Source organism: Colletotrichum truncatum, assembly GCF_014235925.2.
Source record: "Colletotrichum truncatum strain CMES1059 chromosome Unknown Contig_0002, whole genome shotgun sequence".
NCBI lineage: Eukaryota > Fungi > Ascomycota > Sordariomycetes > Glomerellales > Glomerellaceae > Colletotrichum > Colletotrichum truncatum.
The window spans coordinates 4,778,023-4,796,264 of record NW_027222399.1 but is presented as its reverse complement, the minus strand read 5'-3'; the positions used below and the strand labels follow the sequence as shown (position 1 = coordinate 4,796,264).

The window sequence follows — 18,242 nt, the reverse complement described above, 5'->3', positions numbered from 1 at the left end:
CCACTGATGTTCAGGGTTCTTGGCTGGTAGCCTTGTCCGCCTCTAATTCCCCCTTCTGATTCACCCTCTGATTCATTCCTCCTGGCGTGCTATTGCTTTCGTTCACTTCAGCTCTTGCACCGCCACACACACATACACACACTACCGCTTTGATGGCTTCCCGTGCCAATGCCTCCCTGCCTACTCTCGCGCAGCTTTCCCCTTCTTCTAGGCATGGCACTGTTGTGACACACCACGAGGCTCCGTGATAGGCTCCAATCGTTGCTTAGCCTGTAAGAATGCCTAGCGGATTTTTGCCGCATTGCCGTTTGCCTATCGGTGGGCATATCTGGCATACCGACATGTGTCTCTGATTCCCCAATGCGATGTGTTTATAAAAGAAGATGTATCGCCTCGTCCATGATGCGTTTGGTATTTGGTCACACACAAGTCTAACTTTATCCTGAGATACCCCCAATATCCCTTCTCTCGTTACCAAGGGTTACATATCATAGTCACCCAATTCAACTCGATCACATCCAGCCATCAAACCTTATTCTTGACTCACCCAAGGCACCAGTCAACCTTCATCTAGGAATCTTTGATACAATCTCATCGCTTCCTGACTATAAAACAACAACCTATTTGATAAATAATCTATAAGAGTCGACCCTCTTCTCAAAACCACCTTCTTCACATCTTCACTTCACCACAGACAACACCGCCAAAATGTCTTACAGAATCGCCGCCCCCGATGAGTACCTCGCCATCACGGGTATGTCCGTGAAGTCGGTCAAAATCACAAAGGCAGCATGGGTCTGGCCCTTCCAGCGCTGCATGCGCTTCAGCGTACAGCCCCACGACTACGCCATGAACCTGCAGGCCATGACCAAGGAGAAGCTTCAGTTCCTGCTCCCCGTCGTCTTCACCGTCGGTCCCGACGTCAACTCCAGAGGGGCCAACGCGACTCACCCCGGCCACGGTAACTCGGGCGCCGCCTCCAGCCACGCCGATGATGAGGACTACATCCCCGCCAACCGCCGCGAGGACCGCGGCGACGCCCTCATGAAGTACGCCATGCTCCTCGCCGAGGCCCTCGACAAGAAGGGCGGCACCATGGCCCACCTCGAGAACATCGTCAAGGGTGTCATTGAGGGTGAGGTCCGTGTGCTGGTCTCCAGCATGACCATGGAGGAGATCTTCACCGAGCGCGAGGTCTTCAAACGCCGCATCTTCAAGAACATCCAGTCGGAGCTTTCTCAGTTCGGTCTCGTTATCTACAACGCCAACGTCAAGGAGCTCAAGGACGCCCCCAACTCCATCTACTTTGAGTCGCTGTCCCGCAAGGCCCACGAGGGCGCCACGAACCAGGCCCGTATCGACGTCGCCGAGGCCCAGCTGCGCGGTAATGTTGGAGAGGCCCAGCGCAAGGGTGAGCAGGACCGTGAGATCGCAAAGATCAACGCCGAGACCGCTGTCCAGAAGACGGAGCGTGACATTGAGCGCGCCACCGCCGAGGCCAACCTCGACACCCGCCAGGCCTCGCTCACCAGGGACGTCGACATCGCTCGCGTGCAGGCCAGGCGCGCTCTCGAGTCCAAGGACGAGGACCTCAAGAAGGAGGTCGAAGTCAAGCGCGCCGCCGCCGAGATGGAGCGCCTGCGTGCCACCGACGTCGTCAAGGCCACCATTGAGCGCGAGGCGAGACAGCAAAAGGCCGACGCAGAGGCCTACGCCGTCGAGGCCGACGCCAAGGCGCACTACGAGAAGAACAAGCGCGAGGCCGAGGCCGCCCAGTACGCCGCCCAGCTCGCTGCAGAGGCCGACCTCGCCGTCGCGCTCAAGAAGGCAGAGGGTGTCGCCGCGATGGCCGACGCCTACGGCAAGATGTCCCAGGCCTTTGGCGGCCCCGCCGGCCTCATCCAGTACCTCATGATCGAGAAGGGCACCTACGTCGAGCTGGCCAAGGCCAACGCGGCGGCCATCCGCGGCCTCGAGCCCAAGATCAGCGTGTGGAACACCGGCAGCCAGGCCGGCGAGGGCTCCAACGGCAACTCCGGCGTCGACACCATGCGCAACGTCTACCAGATGCTGCCCCCCCTGATGACCACCATCAACGAGCAGACCGGCATCACCCTGCCCGAGTGGCAGTTTGGCAAGCTCAACGCTGGCATGAACGCCATGCAGGGCGAGCAGGCCGGCAAGCACGCTGTCAACGGCGGCCACTAGGCGAGTTATTTGGGGTTATGATACATTCGTTACGTGTAAGATTTGGGATATCGGCGTTTATTTGACGGCTTTGCTTGATTCAGAAGTTTTGATGATACCAGGGCGGTCGCTGTCGATATTATAGATTTCCTTTGTGTAGTGTTGAGTAGATTGCCGAGTTGTACTCTAGCCAACGATTTCATATGTCAATCAATATTTAATTATATGATACATACATACTAGGCGACATGAGTGATTGGGATGATATTTGTCCGTCTTACTAAACTATGCTGATGCGGAATCCCGCGCGTTTCCGCCGTGGCCACTTTAGTGGGTCGCAGAGTCCGAAAACCAGTCTCAACAGCCGGACTTTCGGTCTTTTTCAACGACGGAATCCATCCGACGCGGCTTACCAAGCTCCGGCAGCCGCCCGGGCGCTGGAGACCGAGAAATGATGGCCTCGCTTCGGGGCTCTTTGTCAGCTAGCTAACAGCTGACTGCCTTCAGCCTTGTCGTTTATGGCCTTGGACGTGTACCCTGTACGTGAGATGTCAAAGAAGTATAAACAGAAGCAAACACTCTAATCCAGAACTCCCCATCTTCAAGGCACATCACATTCTCAGAAGCGTATAATTACAAGTCATCAACCTCACAGATAATCCACCTACAAATCCAGAAGACGAAAATGGTTGCTCTAAAACTAGTCCAGCAATCCAACGCCCGCCTCACGAGTCTCCCCAAAGGCGCCGTAGCCCTTTTCATCGGTGCAACGTCCGGCATAGGCCAGAGCGCCCTTCAAAACTTTGCAAAACACGTCCCGTCGCCGCGCATATACACCGTCGCCCGTCCGCAGTCGGCCCCCTCGCACGAGGCCCTCCTCGACGACCTCCGAAAATCCAGCCCGGGGGGTACTTACACCCTCATCACCGCCGACGTCTCCCTCATCTCCGAAGTCGACAGGGTCGTCGAAGAAATCACCAGGACGGAGACGAAACTCGACTTCCTCGTCATGTCCGCCGGCTTCATGGCCTTCGAGGGCCGCGTAGATACACGCGAGGGCCTCGACCCGTCCATGACGACGCGGTATTACTCGCGCCTGCGAGCCGTGTCGCGGCTCCTCCCGCTGCTCAACAACCCCGGCGCGGAGAGCCCCCGCGTCTTGTCGGTGTTGGCCGGCGGGAAGGAGGCGTCCATCAACGAGGACGATCTCGACCTTCGCCGGCCCGGAAACTGGGCGTACTGGCCCGCGTCGGTGCAGAGTGCTACCATGGGCACGCTGGCGCTGGAGAAGCTGGCGCGGGAGAACCCGCGGGTGAGTTTCGTGCACTGGTATCCCGGCCCCGTGTCGACGAGGGGCCTCGCGAGGTCGAAGAGGTTCGGCATGGCGCCCCCGAGCGAGATGAGCCAGGAGGAGTCCGGGGAGCGGGCGTTGTTCCTGGCCACGAGTGATCGGTACGTTGTTGAGGGTGGGGGGAGCCTCGCGCCACTGGTTGAGGGGTTGGAGATTGCGAAGAAGTCTGGTGGGGGTGTCTTTTTGGTTGATCCTCTAGGAGACAGCTCTGACAACGAGAGTATTTTGGCTGATTTTAGGTCGAGGGGAGTTGATGAAAAGGTTTGGAGGCACACGCTGAAGATCTTTGATGATTGCGTGGTTCAAGTCTAGGTTTTCACGGAAGTTGCAGAAAATGAAAGGCACACTTAGCCCTGTCTGCCGTCGAAAAGTGACATTAATAGAAGTTATTTTATTTTATTTCATCAGTTGGTATTGAAGTCTGAACTACGGATACTATAATCCTGAGTAATTGAACTCAATGGTAGAAAGCAGTCAGCCTAGTGTCACCAGCCTGTCTTCCCGCTTGCGTTACAACTGCAGAGAAACACCTTGCGGAGAAGAAACGGCGCCCCGACGACTCCTTTAGTCCACAAGCGATTCAGAAAGTTCCGCGTCCACGGGGGCCAGAGTCGCAACGGTAGCATGAGGCCAGCTCAGCGTGGCAAAATCAAGAATGACAGTCTGAGAGTACTGGATCTGAGTATACTCGACCGTGACCGTCTTGGCCTCTGTAATCTCCTCCCTGGCCAAGAAGGTAGGGACGCCGACGGCCGATTCGTCGTGGGCCGGGGTGAACTTTTTGAAGTCGTCCTTGTGGGCGGGCTTCCACGGCTGGAGCTCGAGCTGCGTGCGCACCTTCGAGACCCAGTAGTCGGCCGTCACCTTGGCCGCGTTTGCGTTGCCGGCAACCTTCTTGCCGCCCGCGAGGAAGCCAATGTTGCTAGTGCCGCCGCCGAGGCCAGTCCCGACTGCTTCGGTCGAGATTGAGAATGTAGTGGTGTCAACAAAGGTCTTTCCCTTATTGGCTTGCGTCAAGACGACGTTGGGGTTGGTGATCATTTCTTGAGTGATTCTGTCTTTGAACTTGGGGTCTGAAAGGTTTTCAGGCAGGCGATGTGTCCTTTGGTTGTCGGCATCCTGGCTGTCGAAATGGATTTCCCGTCCACCCCCGATTGGGAACGGTGTGATGCCGATTTTCTTTATAACCGGAGCACCAGGCTTGGTAATGGCGGGCTCGAAGCACTGCGCGTTGATGGTCGTGCCGTGGGGGATGGACGCCATGCGGGCGAAGGATGGCTTGAGAGCAGGTTCCTCGCTCCCCGGGACGCGCATCCAGAGGCCTGTTTCGAAGTGGATGACGGGCTGTGGGCCCTGGATATTCTCCGTCACATCAGTGATGGACTGGGTGTACGGTAGTCCGTCGAGCGCGATGTCTTCTTGGTTAAACACGCCGCGGTTGGGCACTAGCCCGTCCTTCTTCCCGAACGTATCAGAGAACACCATGGTTTCTGCGGTAAGATTGAGTTGGAGGATGTTATCCTTGACACCATCGGTCGGTTGAACTTTAAGAGCAGTGGGTTTTTTGGTATTGTTTGGCCGAAAGATGGTGTTAAAGCCGTTTCCCCTGAATGTTCCTTTGAACCGTACTAGGACGTCTAGGGGTACTGTTGCGAGAGTGGAAACGTCTTCCGAATGAACACCGTTGGTTCCATTGGTGCCGTTCTTGCCGTTGGCCCCGTTGGTACCATTGGTACCATTGCTGGGAGATGCCGCATTTTTAAGGAGCACAGTTTGCGAGAACTGGAAGCTTTGGGGGAGCTTCATCACCACGGCTGGGGCAGTGTTTTGACTCATCTTTGCGGATTCTTTTTGGAAATGATGTTTGAGAAGTGAGGAGGTAGTTGAGTTGTCTGTTGAGATTGAGGGAGTGAGCATGAAGATGGTGAACCCGTCTTCTTTAAGTAGTTTTGCCATCTCTGTAATTATACAACGAGATCCCTCATAAAGACTCATTCCAATACCCTTGGATGGCATTGCGCAATAAGCATGGTAGCGTTAGCGGCCTCAGCCAGAAGCTGTCATAAGACAACCGAACGCCATGGCGTAGAGCTGGCTAGATGCAAAGTTTGGACGGCAAGTAAGACCATGCTATCATTCGGAGATGTGTCCATTTGCAGGATTGTCCAAATTCTGAATATCTGGCTCCACCTCGAAAACATGGTATATACACGCAAGAAATTGGGTTTTGATGCCTTTCACTCAGTTCTGCGATACTTGTCAGTTTCAATATAACCAGATTCATCTCTGGTATAGATCATTAACTGGCAGTAGAGGAGGATTAGTAAGGCAGACCTAGAGTACGATAATATGTGTCTTACACCAAACAGTTTAAGCTGTCGAAGGGTCCACGGGCATCCTTCGCGGGGCAGACACGTGGATAAACCATGGTATTTACCGCTTCCGGCGTTCTGCTGACCCGCTCGGTGAAGATATTCACCGCAACCAATATCCCTGGACGACATTTTCTGGTGCCTCACTGTCTCCATGTCTCTAACTGCAGTCCCGACCCAACGAACCCGTCGGTATGGTAGTGGTCGTCTGCGCAACCCGGTACTTGGAAACCGTGCTTGGAATGTTTCACCTCAGCTCCTGCGGGGTTTGACAGGGTCTGGCGTTCACGGCATTGAGGAGGTGGTCTTATCTTAACCGTAGCGAACAGCGAAATGCTAAAGATTGTGCTTGTTATTACCTCGTCTCTAATTGGATAGGCCATGTTGGCGAGCGGTCTTATTACCTCGAATTGGTAGCTCGGGTCTCAAAAGAGCAGCCACAATAACGTGACAACGGCCCTAAATCAGGCCATGGCATGTTTGCTACCAAAAAGAGCATGCTGCTACACCGCGGCTTGTCTGTTTGCGGCTGCGCCACTAAAGCTTCATACCAGCTCCAGCTTGGCAGAAGCAGACCCTTGATCACTGCTTCTTCGGCCCCCATGCTTTTCTGAAATTCAATATTGGTCCTCATTCCAGACCCCTATTAGACGCTTCTAGCTCCGGGACGTGCCGTTTAGTTCCCGAGAGATACACCTGATGGGTGGGCCCTCAGTATCTGTTGCGATAGTTGGAATACGGAGTCGTGTGGCACTTCCAGCCACACGCCCGCCAGGCTGAGAGGCCCAAGCCTCCCAGACCCACGTGACAGGCCAAGGGGGAATATCCCCACCTTCTAGTCAACAACACCACTTTCAACAATCATGAACCATCGATTAGAACCAATTTACTGTTATTTGTTATTGACGAACGGAATTCCGTTTCACCCCCTGTTTCACCCCCTGTGAAACCTACACTGATCAGTGGTAAACCTCACAGTTGCCATTAATTTGGTTAACTTCACAATTACCACTCTGCTACGGACAAACCGCAGATCAGCAAGGTCAACACCAGAAGAGACGACTTCTTGAACTGGATACCCAAGCCCAGGTAAAAGTAGGGATTTCGTGCTAACGAGAGAAGAAGCGAGAGTAACTGGGATCTACGGAAACCAGCAGAAGAAAGCTTCTTTTCCTCGAATCTACCAGCAATCCGATTATTCGAGTAACCTAGGGACTGCTACGCTCACCCTGGGCGGGATAAGGTTAATCGCAGCCAATTATCGCTGGCAAGAGCGTTCCATCACGCGTTTTCAATCACCAGAAGAAGAGACCTACCGAATCGACGGTCTTCCAACCTCTTCACGCCACAAGGGCGAAGATTCACGAATCCCACAAGGGACAACAACTTCCCCAACTACAACTATCCCCCACGCGCGGTGCCAATCACGAGGCGCCCGCTAGTTTCTCAATAAATCCCCAGACGAGGTGCCAACCGCGAGGCGCCTGCCACAAGAGACCTCCCTACCAGAAGAAGAACACGCCGAAAGGCGAGCGGAGACTACCGGCGGTAATCCGCCTATACAGCTATACGTATACGCCTCCGAGGCTGCGGCTTAGGAGAAACGCACGTGGTTGTGGGCGTCATAAGGCCAACTGTCCGCTAGATTCTAAACTTCCCAACAGTGAGGAGCGAAGCCCGAAGCGAGAAAGAGAGATTCACGAGAGAATCTACGGTAGAACTCTCTCCCTACCAATTCGAGACCTGTGTATACCCTCACACCCCTCGAGAACATCAGCGAGAACGGCGCCGACGGAAACAAACGACGAACCGACGAAAATCCCCGATTTCACGATTCTTTCCCCTTAGAATCGTAATATCCCTAATCGTCTTTTGACTCCCACTTCCAGGCCTGCATCTTGCACCAATCGCAGCTGACGCTGTTGAGGATTAGAATTCAAGATTCTGAACAGAAGTAATCCTTTTATACTGTCAGAATGGAGCGAAATTCACGAGAAGGATCGCCCGCGAGCGGCGTCACTGCCAAAAGCCAATCAACAGTCCCCATCCCACAGAGAATCGAAAGTATGATCGATCCAGCAGTATGGGGCAACTGGGCAATCGACCTTACAAACGCTAGCCCACAGCAACTGGGTTCCTATATGGGTTTCCTACTTGAGACCTATGAGAAGAGGAATCTCACGGGCCTCGAGCTATGGAACGAAGTTTCTCCCGATTTCGCCGACTGGTCAGAAGAAGACTTCCAGAACGTACCTCCCCCAATCCTACGATTCTTCAGAGACTATTTAATCGGTAACGGCGTCTACGTCGAAATGCTATTTAATCGGTAACGGCGTCTACGTCGAAATGGATGGCAAGAAAATCTCGAAAAACGTGGCATTAGCCCTCAAAAAGGAAGAATTCCACTACTGGTCACCCCAAGAACTCGAACAAGGCGTCAAGAGATATCGCAACCTGAAGGCTCTGATAAAAGACCCCGAATTCCACGAAGAGATCACGAGACCGGCAACAGTAGCCAACAGCACAGGAGGAAGAGTCGAACCAACCCTACAGCCACCTCCTCCACAAGAACAACAACAGTGGCAACTACCGTACCGACCGCCACATCCCACGGTCTCTCCGTTAACAGACTTCCAACCATACGAGTCAACAGACCGTATCGGAAAGCAATTAACAGAATTCGCGAAACTATACCCCGACGATATGAAATACAGCGGCGATATGTACGATGTACGCGAAAAGAAGGGCTGGACCGGACCGTTTACTTTAGCAGCCATAAACGGCGAAACCTGTACTGTCGATACGCCACGTGGTCCGAAGACCTTCCGGTCTACCGTAGTCAAACCATACTACGAAGATCCCGATCAACCACCTAATTCCATCGCCGCGCCAGAAGAAGAAGAACCCGAAGCTGAGATACCGCAGCAGGAAGTAGTACGCGACGAAATTATCGTCGCCGGCGGAGGCAGTGAACCGGACGAACCGCAAGAGGCACCGGAGCCACCGAGAAGACGCCCGGGCAGACCCCGGAAGAGACCACTGCCAATCGCCCACTTCACAGAGGAATTCAACGATGACCCGGATTATCAACAAATATTCCTATCGATTAAGGAGCAAGCAGACGAAGAATTGGCAATCAAACTACGACGAGAAGGTGTTATTACTACACCAGGCGAACCGTTCGAACAGTCAACTAAACAAGAGATCAACAGCCTCATCGCTAGAGGAGTGTTCAAATTCACCCAGTTCAATAAGAGAAGGCACCAGAACGTACGAATCTTCCGATCTCGTATCGTCAACGAAGTCAAGGGTAAAACAACCGAACCCTACGAGAAATCGAGACTTGTAATACAGGGTTACGCCGACGATAGCAAGAAGGCTATATTGACCCAATCGCCAACGATTCAGCGGGCGAGTCAACGGCTAATTCTGTCAATTACCCCGTCACTCCTACGAGAAGGGAAACAACTATGGCTTCGAGATATCACACAAGCCTACGTTCAATCCTCCACAAGGCTCAATCGTACTATTCTCGCCTACCCACCGAAGCAAATTCAAGACCAGTACCCAAAAGGGACCATTATGGAGGTTGTGAAGCCTCTGTACGGAATCGCAGAAGCTGGAACCCACTGGTGGGCAACGTATCACAAGCATCACAGAGAGAATCTCCAGATGGTTACTTCTTCGTACGATCCATGCCTATTGATCTCATCTACCGAAAATCCACACTTTGGCTGTATCGGCATGCAAACCGACGATACCCTCGGTTTGTCAGACAAGGCGTTCTCACAATTAGAAGACGAACAGTTAGAAAAAGCGGCTTTTACGGCAAAAGCGAAGAATATCCTCACAATTGACGAACCCCTCCAATTCAACGGAGGGATAGTCGCGCTGTCAACCGACAATTCGATCAATTTGAGGCAAAAGGGACAAGCCAAGAAGTTACGATGTATTGAGACTACTGAACCCAACCCAAAACAGCAATATGTCGAACAACGCGCCAGAGGGGCGTACATCGCGTCAATTTGCCAACCCGAGGCCTGTTTCGATTTATCTACTGCTGCCCAACACCAAGACCCCTCGCCAGAAGCGATAAAAGCACTGGATCAACGGATTCGATGGCAAATGGAATCGCCTAACCGAGGAATAACGTTTATCCCACTCGACCTTACAACAGCCAAGCTATTCGTTTTCGTTGACGGGTCGTTCGCTAATAACCACGACCTCTCCTCCCAATTAGGGTTTCTGATCATCCTAGCCAACGACACTTCCTCTGACAGCAACAACGGAGAATTCACGATTCACGGTAACCTCGTTCATTACAGCTCTACGAAGAGTAAACGAGTCACCCGCAGCGTATTAGCGTCAGAGATCTACGGGATGGTCGCTGGCGTCGATATGGCCTACGCCCTCGCCACAACCCTGGCGACAATCACTGACCACCTCAACCTACCAACGATTCAGACAGTTGTCTGTACCGATTCCTATTCGCTGTACGAGTGTCTCGTGAAGCTGGGCACTACCAAAGAAAAGCGACTCATGATCGATATCATGGCGTTGAGACAATCGTACGAAAGACGAGAACTACAAGAAATTCGTTGGATTAACGGCGAAGACAACCCTGCTGATGCCCTCACGAAGAGCAAACCAAATCGAGCCCTCGAGAGATTCGTTGATAGCAACACGATAACGATACGTATGGAGGGATGGGTAACAAGACCGTAACTACGGGAGAAAGTAGGGATAGGAGGCCGAATTGACGAGGAGACGGAACTGTATAGGGACAACGTATTCCAACCGCTTCAACACCATAAAAAGAGAGTTTCCAGTGTTGCGATAGTTGGAATACGGAGTCGTGTGGCACTTCCAGCCACACGCCCGCCAGGCTGAGAGGCCCAAGCCTCCCAGACCCACGTGACAGGCCAAGGGGGAATATCCCCACCTTCTAGTCAACAACACCACTTTCAACAATCATGAACCATCGATTAGAACCAATTTACTGTTATTTGTTATTGACGAACGGAATTCCGTTTCACCCCCTGTTTCACCCCCTGTGAAACCTACAGTATCCAAAGGTTAGTCACCGGCAGGGGTCGGTGTCATTCTCACGACAGAGTGAGGAAGCAGTAGTCCAAGGAAGACTCGAGAATTTATCAATGATAGACATTGATGGTTTTCATGTGAAGCTTCACTACTTGATGCGGAAGGAAAGGCACTAATTACTATTCCAGGCTTATAAGCAGGTATCTCTTGGATTTTGTCGAGATGTATGCATCGTGATGTATCAACTCCTGCAATCCTCTTTTCACTGTAAATCGAGGCTCCTTTGACACGAGGCCTGGGCTGGACGAAAAAGGAGATGTTCTTACACTATCTGCGGAAGCTCGCAGGGATATCGGAGACAGGAACATCCACGCTTACGTCAATATGTGAGTAAAAAAAGGCACTGAATTCCATGGATAAAAATTGACAAATCCAGCTGGTCTACATACGGCAGGAAGCCTTCAACTCCTGCCGACAACAAAGACTCGTGAAGTATCTTTAACGGAGTTGAAATTAAGGCCAGACTGTTGTTGCCAGAAGTCCACGACAAATTGATTGCTAAACATACCCCTTCATTCTACTAGCATTGGGCTCTGGTGTTTCCTACATGCATTCAACTCATGGCAAACAATTCCCCGAAGCATCTAGGCACTTTGTACAGCCACTCATATATTATGATTGTATAGCCAATAGAACTTCTTTGTTAGTTAGTGTCCGATTGACATCAGACTGATGTCTCACCAGGAGACCCGTGGTAGCCCTACATTTCTGAAATGTTTTCTCCAATCATTGTTTGCTGAATGATTAAGGGTGAGACTAAAAGAAAAAAAAAAAAAACAAGAGAAAGATGAAAACAGTGTACTAGATTACAGAAAAGGAAAGAAGACATCCGTTTATTAAACATGGTCCATGCATACATATCTCTTACCACATCGCTTATCTATTCATCGTTAAGTCCTCAACACGTTTCGTAAATCATCCTCCATGACGCTCGGGGAAAAAAAAAAGAAACCACACTTTTAAGAGAAAGAAAAGCTCATAGGCACATCAGGGAACATTCCCATCTGGGAATCCCCAAGCGCAATTGGCTGTCCTATGAACGATTGCGAACACCAATCCTGGCTCATCCCTTCAAGGGGCGATCCAGAACTCCCATACGGGAAGAGGCAAAAGTCGTCATGGAAAGCCGCCGGCTGACCAACTGGCAAGCAGGAAGTCATGTTCAGCCCAGGGTCTCCAATAGCGTAGTCAATGACTGGCGACTGCTCGTCTTTTGTCGATGGGGTGTCAAACAACATCGTGGTGGAGTTTGATTGTCCTCCGGTCCGAGACGGAACATCTGAGCCCGTGGTCAATTGCGGTACGGAGCTCGTTTTCTCAAACTCATCCACCAAACTGATACCAGTCTGGACCCGCAGAAGGTCCTGGGCGCTCAGTGGCTGTTGTAGTTGAGAAGTTAGAAAGTTACGGAATTCGGCGAGCGTAACAATCGGCTCGTCCCGGTCTGGGAGGACGGTCAGCGTGGTATTCTAGACGTCATGTTTAGGGTGAAACTCACATGGCGACGGGGGCACCTCCGAAGGGAAGATGATTTGATAGATCTCTGTCCACTTGATACTCCCCGACTTTCCGCGCTTTCGGTCCTGAATCCCGCCCCACTGAGCATCATCGATGCGCTCGTCTACCTGTTCTAGTTGGTTTTCACACTGGTCGGGGGACCGCTGGTGCTCGGCCAGCCCAGCCGTTGACGGCCAGATATTCAGACAGCGGTTGCATCGATGACCCGAGACGCGGTGCACACGGCTAAGGTGCTCCCTATCAGAAGTATTAGTTATCTGGCAGATTTGTGATCGAGAATTGCTAGAAGAACTTACTTTAACCTCGGAATCTCCCAACCGCGACCTCCGCATGACGTCCACTCCTTGGTGCCGTACCTCTGCTGGTCATGCTTAAAGTAAGGACAGGCAAAAAGAACCTTGGATGAAGACTCTGGACAAGCTTTGGGGCTGGCGTCCCCGAGATCGCTAGCTTCTCGTGGCATGGCTGGACTTGGCGTCGTCATTGGATTTGGTTTTTGCCGTTTCGTGCGGCCTTGACCCCGACACATGTTTCCGGGCTGTCTCTTATTAGAAGGCGAGACTGGGGCGTAAGTTGGTGCTGTCGCAAAGCTCTCTGTGTATGAAGTCGCATAGCCTAGGTTGAACTCATTGCCAACTGCTTGGTTGTAATTACTTGCCGGTTGATAGAAGGCGGATTGACCTGGGAATACCGATGGAACAGTCGAGGACCTTGTCATTGAGGGATTAACCATGTCAGTGTTGACGTTACAATTATCACTCTGCCGGGACTCCTTGGGCCATGTGCGACGGGTCGGGTAGATTGGGTTGGGATGGCCAGGAACTCGGACCATGTTGACGCTGATTGATCGAGGGTTTTGCGTATCAGGCTTTTCGTGATGGGTATTGATCGGAATACGGCTTTGCTTGACTGGGCGAGGATTCGGCTTGAGGTAGGCCAAATCCTCGGTACACTTCTGATGGATCATACGCAGCTTTGAAACGAGCTCGTCGCTCGTGATGCGCTCGGCACCGTTGACCTTGAGCATATCGCTCTCCACTAAGTCAAGTAGATCGTGAATAAGCGGGCTGGCAGTCGGAGATTCATGGAGCTTGTTGATCCACTGATTGGAGTCAGTAAGATCCAGTAGGCACGTTCGAATGTAGACTCACATTAGAGACTGCAGAGTTAAGCTTGAGCTGGGATTGCTTGCCTTGTCTCCTGCCAACTTCGAAAAAAGAGTCATCGACCTTTCCGTGCGACTGGGCAGACGCAAGAGCACGCTTAGTTCTGAAGTTCTGCACTCCCTTCCTCCCTAGCGTCATCCAAGTGGCAGCGACGCTCATTACACACCCGAGAGACCAGATATCCGCCTTCTGGCCGTTGAACGCGCCAACATCGTGTTCGGGCGCGCGGTAGGTGGGAGAACATCCCAAAGGTCGGTCCTCTTTGGACTCGTTCGGATGACGGAATCGAGAAAGGCCGAAATCTGCCAATTTCCACTGGCCGTCCATGACAAGGATATTTTCGGGTTTAAGATCCGCATGATATCCTTCCTCCGCTACAGCTCGGGTGAGGCTAGGCTTGGGGTTCTTGACGGTCTTCTTTGCTCGGCAGTAGTGTATAGCCTTGAGTGCCTCGGCTACTCCGAGCATTTGCTTGACGGTGAGGATGGCCTGGTCATCCTTGGGCAAGCCGGGTTGACTCCAGAAGGACTGGAGATCGGTGTCTGCCCAGGGGAAGACGAGGTAGGGGGTTTCACCGCGTTTGAAGGCGGTGAGGAGGCTGACGATGTGAGGGTTGGTATCACAATCGTTGAACCTGGTGAGGGCTTCCACTTCTCGATCAAAAGCATCATCATTGCTCGAATGAAGCTCTTTTACGGCGAAGCGGGGTTCCACCTTCTAGGAACCGCGCGATTAGCGTTATAATGGAGAATTTGACGACATTACTCACGTTGCAGGTGTTGAAGGTGTGGTGCCCGGGATGGATCTGGACTTGATACACCAACGAATGGCCGCCTGCCTGAGTGATAGGCTCGGCGTCGTCGTCCCAGACAAAGGGCAAGATGGTCTTGGGATGGAAACGGTATGGTGCACCGTCAACGTTTAATTGGTCAAAAGTAGGCGCAAGAAGCTTCCATTGGACGTCCTCAAAGGCAGAAATGTCGTACCAATTGAGCCCGGCAAGCGATAAATCGAAGCAGGAAGGCGTCGTCTTGGACTTGACGATAGTGGTTTGCTCTCCGAGGGAGTTGGTAGTCGGCTCCAGAGGCAAGTTATTGTCGCTGATGGAGAGTTCCATAAACTTGATGATGGCATCAGGTCTGTCGATCAGGACCAAGATGGCGAAAATCTTGCGGAATTCACGACTTTCGCTAAAAATGGCAGAGGCAAAAATGTTGCGTATAGAGTCCGGGGTTCCGGGCATACATTTCTGTAGGGTCCGGAGAGCCGAGTCCGGCGTCACGAGTCGGTGGAGCTGGTCGATTGGGAGAAAAAATGGGGGTTCATCGGCGCCAAGGGGAATGGCCGGGCACATGGCGGCCATGAGGAGGTCCTTCAACGGCATCTCGTCGGTGGGACCGCCGGTAGCGTGTGGGGGAGTGCAGAATGGGATTGGGCGAATGCTGGGTCCATCGTCGGAGGTAGGTGCGCCGTTCATGCCGGTGTACTTGATATCCTGGCGTGGCACTACAGCTTTAGAAGCTTTGGGGGTCTGCTATCGTCTGGCCTTGTCTCGTGTCGAAAGGTGGTCGGTCGGTTTAGGGTCCTGGGTGTGGGAGCATTTGCCACATTTCTAATCTAAGCCGGTAGAAAAACGGCCTTTTAAGAGGCCTGGCCAACGCATCCTGGATATGAGGTAAGGGGCTCATGGGAGGGAGCCGAGGAAGAGTTGCATATTGTTTCCTTGAAGCGACCGACACAAGGCAACCGAACAATGACCACATTTTCGAGATTTCGGTATCGGCGAGGGCCAGGAACACAGCAACTAGTACGCAATGGCGAAGTTCAGCGGACTTGCCCGGAGGAATGGCGTGTGGCTTGTACATTTGAGAAAGCATCGATTGGCTGGCGAGCTGACAGTGCTGCAGGGTAACCAGTCGTTAGAGTACACAGCCTCAGCATTGGGGTCCTCTGCGAGTTTCATGCTGCAGACTGGCGTCAGGTGCAACCAGTTGAATGTCGGGTGTGTTGCCGGATGACGGATGGCGGATTGGGCAATTCTAGAACCATGTTGGCGGAGCACGAAAATGATGTGATGGTTTGCTTGGAGAGTATCTTGAGGAGGTGAGGAGGTGAGGCTTGATTGTTTCAATGAATGAGGTGACGAGGTAGGTAGGTGGTAGGGAAGGAACGATTGGGGGATGCAATAGTGCCTTGTGAGTGTATAATTCATAAGTGGGGTACTAGTAAGACTTGGAGGGAATCCCTCTTTTGATTGGTTGACTATAGCATAACTGTGCTTAGTCATCTATCCATTCATAACCTGCTGAATAACGTACAGATGCTCCAATCCAATACATGGCATTTATCCAAACTCTCTTTTTTCATATGGACAAACATCTTATCTAGCTACTCGGTACCATCTAAGATATGTTTTTATATACATGCTTCAACCCACCCTGTTTATGCCCAAACACATTAAGCTATCGTCCCATCTACACTACTTCTCCTGATTCTCCTCGGAATCAGCAACATTCCTAGCTCTCTCCCCCACAAGTTATAACACTCTAACCCACTAAAGGATCCGCCAGAAGCAAGCTCAGCAGGCTCAGCAGCCTTACCTAATCAATGATTGAAGGATCGGTGAGAGCGCCAAGCCAAAATGCCAAGAACAGTCACCATTCTAGCACCTATCACCTCGCACCACGCGACCCTCTTCAAGTTCACTATTTTGCTCGTTTGATGTAATCCGGCAAGAAACTGTGCCCCCCCTCCGATGTGCCCGTTCCGTTCCTGTCTCTTTCGACTCCTTCTCTTGCACCCCTCATTTAGCCAAGTTTTCCACGCACATCCTCTCATTTTGTTCTCTCTTCTACAATGAAGCCAGCCGCGATATTGCTGGCTAACCCATCCCCTTGTTAAACCGAAGAGAAAAGAGGAAGCCAAAAAAAAGAAGGGACAAGAAAAAGGATAGGGAAGCCTTCAGATCCCAGTCCCATGGTTGGATCCGCTCGTCTGCAAAGCCTCGAGTGAGAGCGCTTCCTGTAAAACGCACCAAAAATCCAACCCCTCCCCCAACAGCAGCAAAAAAAGGACAAGAAATCCCCACCGCCGCGGCGCCGCTCAGCTGCGCGACGAGCCTTTTTTTCTCGTCCTCTTTGCCGTACTTCCGGGAACCCCAGCACCGGCGCCGTGAGACTCATCCAATCCAGCCCGACAATTACTTACACTTTTCCCCGTTCCGGCTATTTCGCCCTTGGCCTTGTTGCTCGGGCGTCTTGGCCTCTGCTTGTATTTCCACAATTCTTTCTGAAACAGAGAGATTGTGTTACGCGTCAAGAGGGGGGGAAAAAGACCGAGAGGATAATGAGACTATTCCCCCTCATGGGGTCCCTCCTTACTGGGCCCGCCTTCGCAACCGTCCCCATACTCACCGAGGTCGCCCTTAGAGGTTGTGCCGATGTCTCTTGTCCGGCCGGCGAGGTCCATGACTTTGTCGGCGAGTCCAACTGCACCGTCGGCGGCTCCGTCATCCGCCGCGTCGGCATCGCCCCGGAGGTCCTCGACATCCCCATCGACAACAACAACATCACCGACATCCGCAAGCTCTCCCTCACAGTCGCCACCCTGCATGGCGCCCCTTCCTCCCAGACTTCTTCCAACTGGATGAAGAAGCAGGTCTACACCCAATCCTACTACCTCGGCGCCCCCTCCGGCCTCAACCTGTCGAGCCGGGAGTACCCAAAGGGCTGCGCCCTCATCTTCCAGCACCTCTTCCAGACGCTGCCCATAGCCCACGAGGTCGAGGACTTCGAGACCACCGACTGCTCCCCGTGGCTGCAGCAGAGCTGCATGGACGAGATCACGGGCTACGTCGACGACTTCCGCGCCGAGCACGCCAAGGAGAAGACGCTGCCGCGGTGCCAGGACATCGCAATGTACCTCGAGGAGCGCACGCGCACGGACAAGAACTTCCACTGCAACCTGATTGCCGGCGCCGTGAACATCACGGGCGCCGAGATCATCGGGCCCGACGCCCCGACCGCCCTGGCGCAGGACGCCGGCATCAACAACGGGTGCCATCCGACCTTGCCGTCGTCGTACGACCTGTTGAAGCTGACCGACGTCGAGTTGATCCTAGACGAGGAGGGCGGCTCGACGAGGCCCACCGGCGGCCTCAACGGCTACACGCCCGTCATGAGCGTCCTGTTCGACAAGTTGCTGTATTCGCAGTGGATCTGCATGAAGACCATGAGCGAGTTGGACAAGCAGAGCTCGGATGCGACGAGGAGTACTAGTATACCCGCCGTGACGAGACTGGTAATAGCTTTCGCCACCCTCCTCGCTTTGATGATGTTATAGGAGCATATCAGTCGAAAGGGTTTAAAAGATGAGACTGGGCACTGGGCACATTAGATGGAAAGAATTAAAAAAAAAAAAAGGAAAGCCCAACACACAGATCACAAGAAAGGCAAAACAGGACTAGCCAGAAAAGTGTTCTCATGACTTTATGCGATTATATACCCAATGAAAATCATGGCGCAAGATATCATGCGCGCCCCTACC

General features: G+C 52.6%; 6 protein-coding genes across 6 annotated transcripts; 4 read left to right on the top strand and 2 right to left on the bottom strand.

Annotated features, from left to right (window-relative positions):
- Nucleotides 1-708: 708 nt before the first annotated feature.
- Nucleotides 709-2,208, top strand: CTRU02_204270 (flotillin domain-containing protein; the record flags this gene model as incomplete). Its single annotated transcript, XM_036728362.1, has 1 exon — nucleotides 709-2,208. The coding sequence occupies one exon, from the start codon at nucleotides 709-711 to the stop codon at nucleotides 2,206-2,208; it is 1,500 nt and encodes a 499-aa protein (XP_036580071.1).
- Nucleotides 2,209-2,872: 664 nt separating this feature from the next.
- CTRU02_204269 (short-chain dehydrogenase reductase) lies at nucleotides 2,873-3,850 on the top strand (the record flags this gene model as incomplete). The annotated part of the gene is made up of 1 exon (XM_036728361.1): nucleotides 2,873-3,850. One exon carries the CDS (start codon nucleotides 2,873-2,875, stop codon nucleotides 3,848-3,850), a length of 978 nt encoding a protein of 325 aa, XP_036580070.1.
- A 252-nt stretch (nucleotides 3,851-4,102) lies between these two features.
- Nucleotides 4,103-5,374, bottom strand: CTRU02_204268 (uncharacterized protein; the record flags this gene model as incomplete). Its single annotated transcript, XM_036728360.1, has 1 exon — nucleotides 4,103-5,374. The coding sequence occupies one exon, from the start codon at nucleotides 5,372-5,374 to the stop codon at nucleotides 4,103-4,105; it is 1,272 nt and encodes a 423-aa protein (XP_036580069.1).
- Nucleotides 5,375-7,886: 2,512 nt separating this feature from the next.
- On the top strand, nucleotides 7,887-10,635 carry CTRU02_204267 (uncharacterized protein; the record flags this gene model as incomplete). The annotated part of the gene is made up of 2 exons (XM_036728359.2): nucleotides 7,887-8,202; nucleotides 8,294-10,635. The coding sequence occupies 2 exons, from the start codon at nucleotides 7,887-7,889 to the stop codon at nucleotides 10,633-10,635; spliced, it is 2,658 nt and encodes an 885-aa protein (XP_036580068.2).
- Nucleotides 10,636-11,972: 1,337 nt separating this feature from the next.
- Nucleotides 11,973-15,174, bottom strand: CTRU02_204266 (protein kinase domain-containing protein; the record flags this gene model as incomplete). Its single annotated transcript, XM_036728357.1, has 5 exons — nucleotides 11,973-12,457; nucleotides 12,512-12,768; nucleotides 12,828-13,633; nucleotides 13,683-14,414; nucleotides 14,467-15,174. 5 exons carry the CDS (start codon nucleotides 15,172-15,174, stop codon nucleotides 11,973-11,975), a joined length of 2,988 nt encoding a protein of 995 aa, XP_036580066.1.
- Nucleotides 15,175-17,042: 1,868 nt separating this feature from the next.
- CTRU02_204265 (uncharacterized protein) lies at nucleotides 17,043-18,038 on the top strand (the record flags this gene model as incomplete). Its single annotated transcript, XM_036728356.1, has 1 exon — nucleotides 17,043-18,038. The coding sequence occupies one exon, from the start codon at nucleotides 17,043-17,045 to the stop codon at nucleotides 18,036-18,038; it is 996 nt and encodes a 331-aa protein (XP_036580065.1).
- Nucleotides 18,039-18,242: the final 204 nt, after the last annotated feature.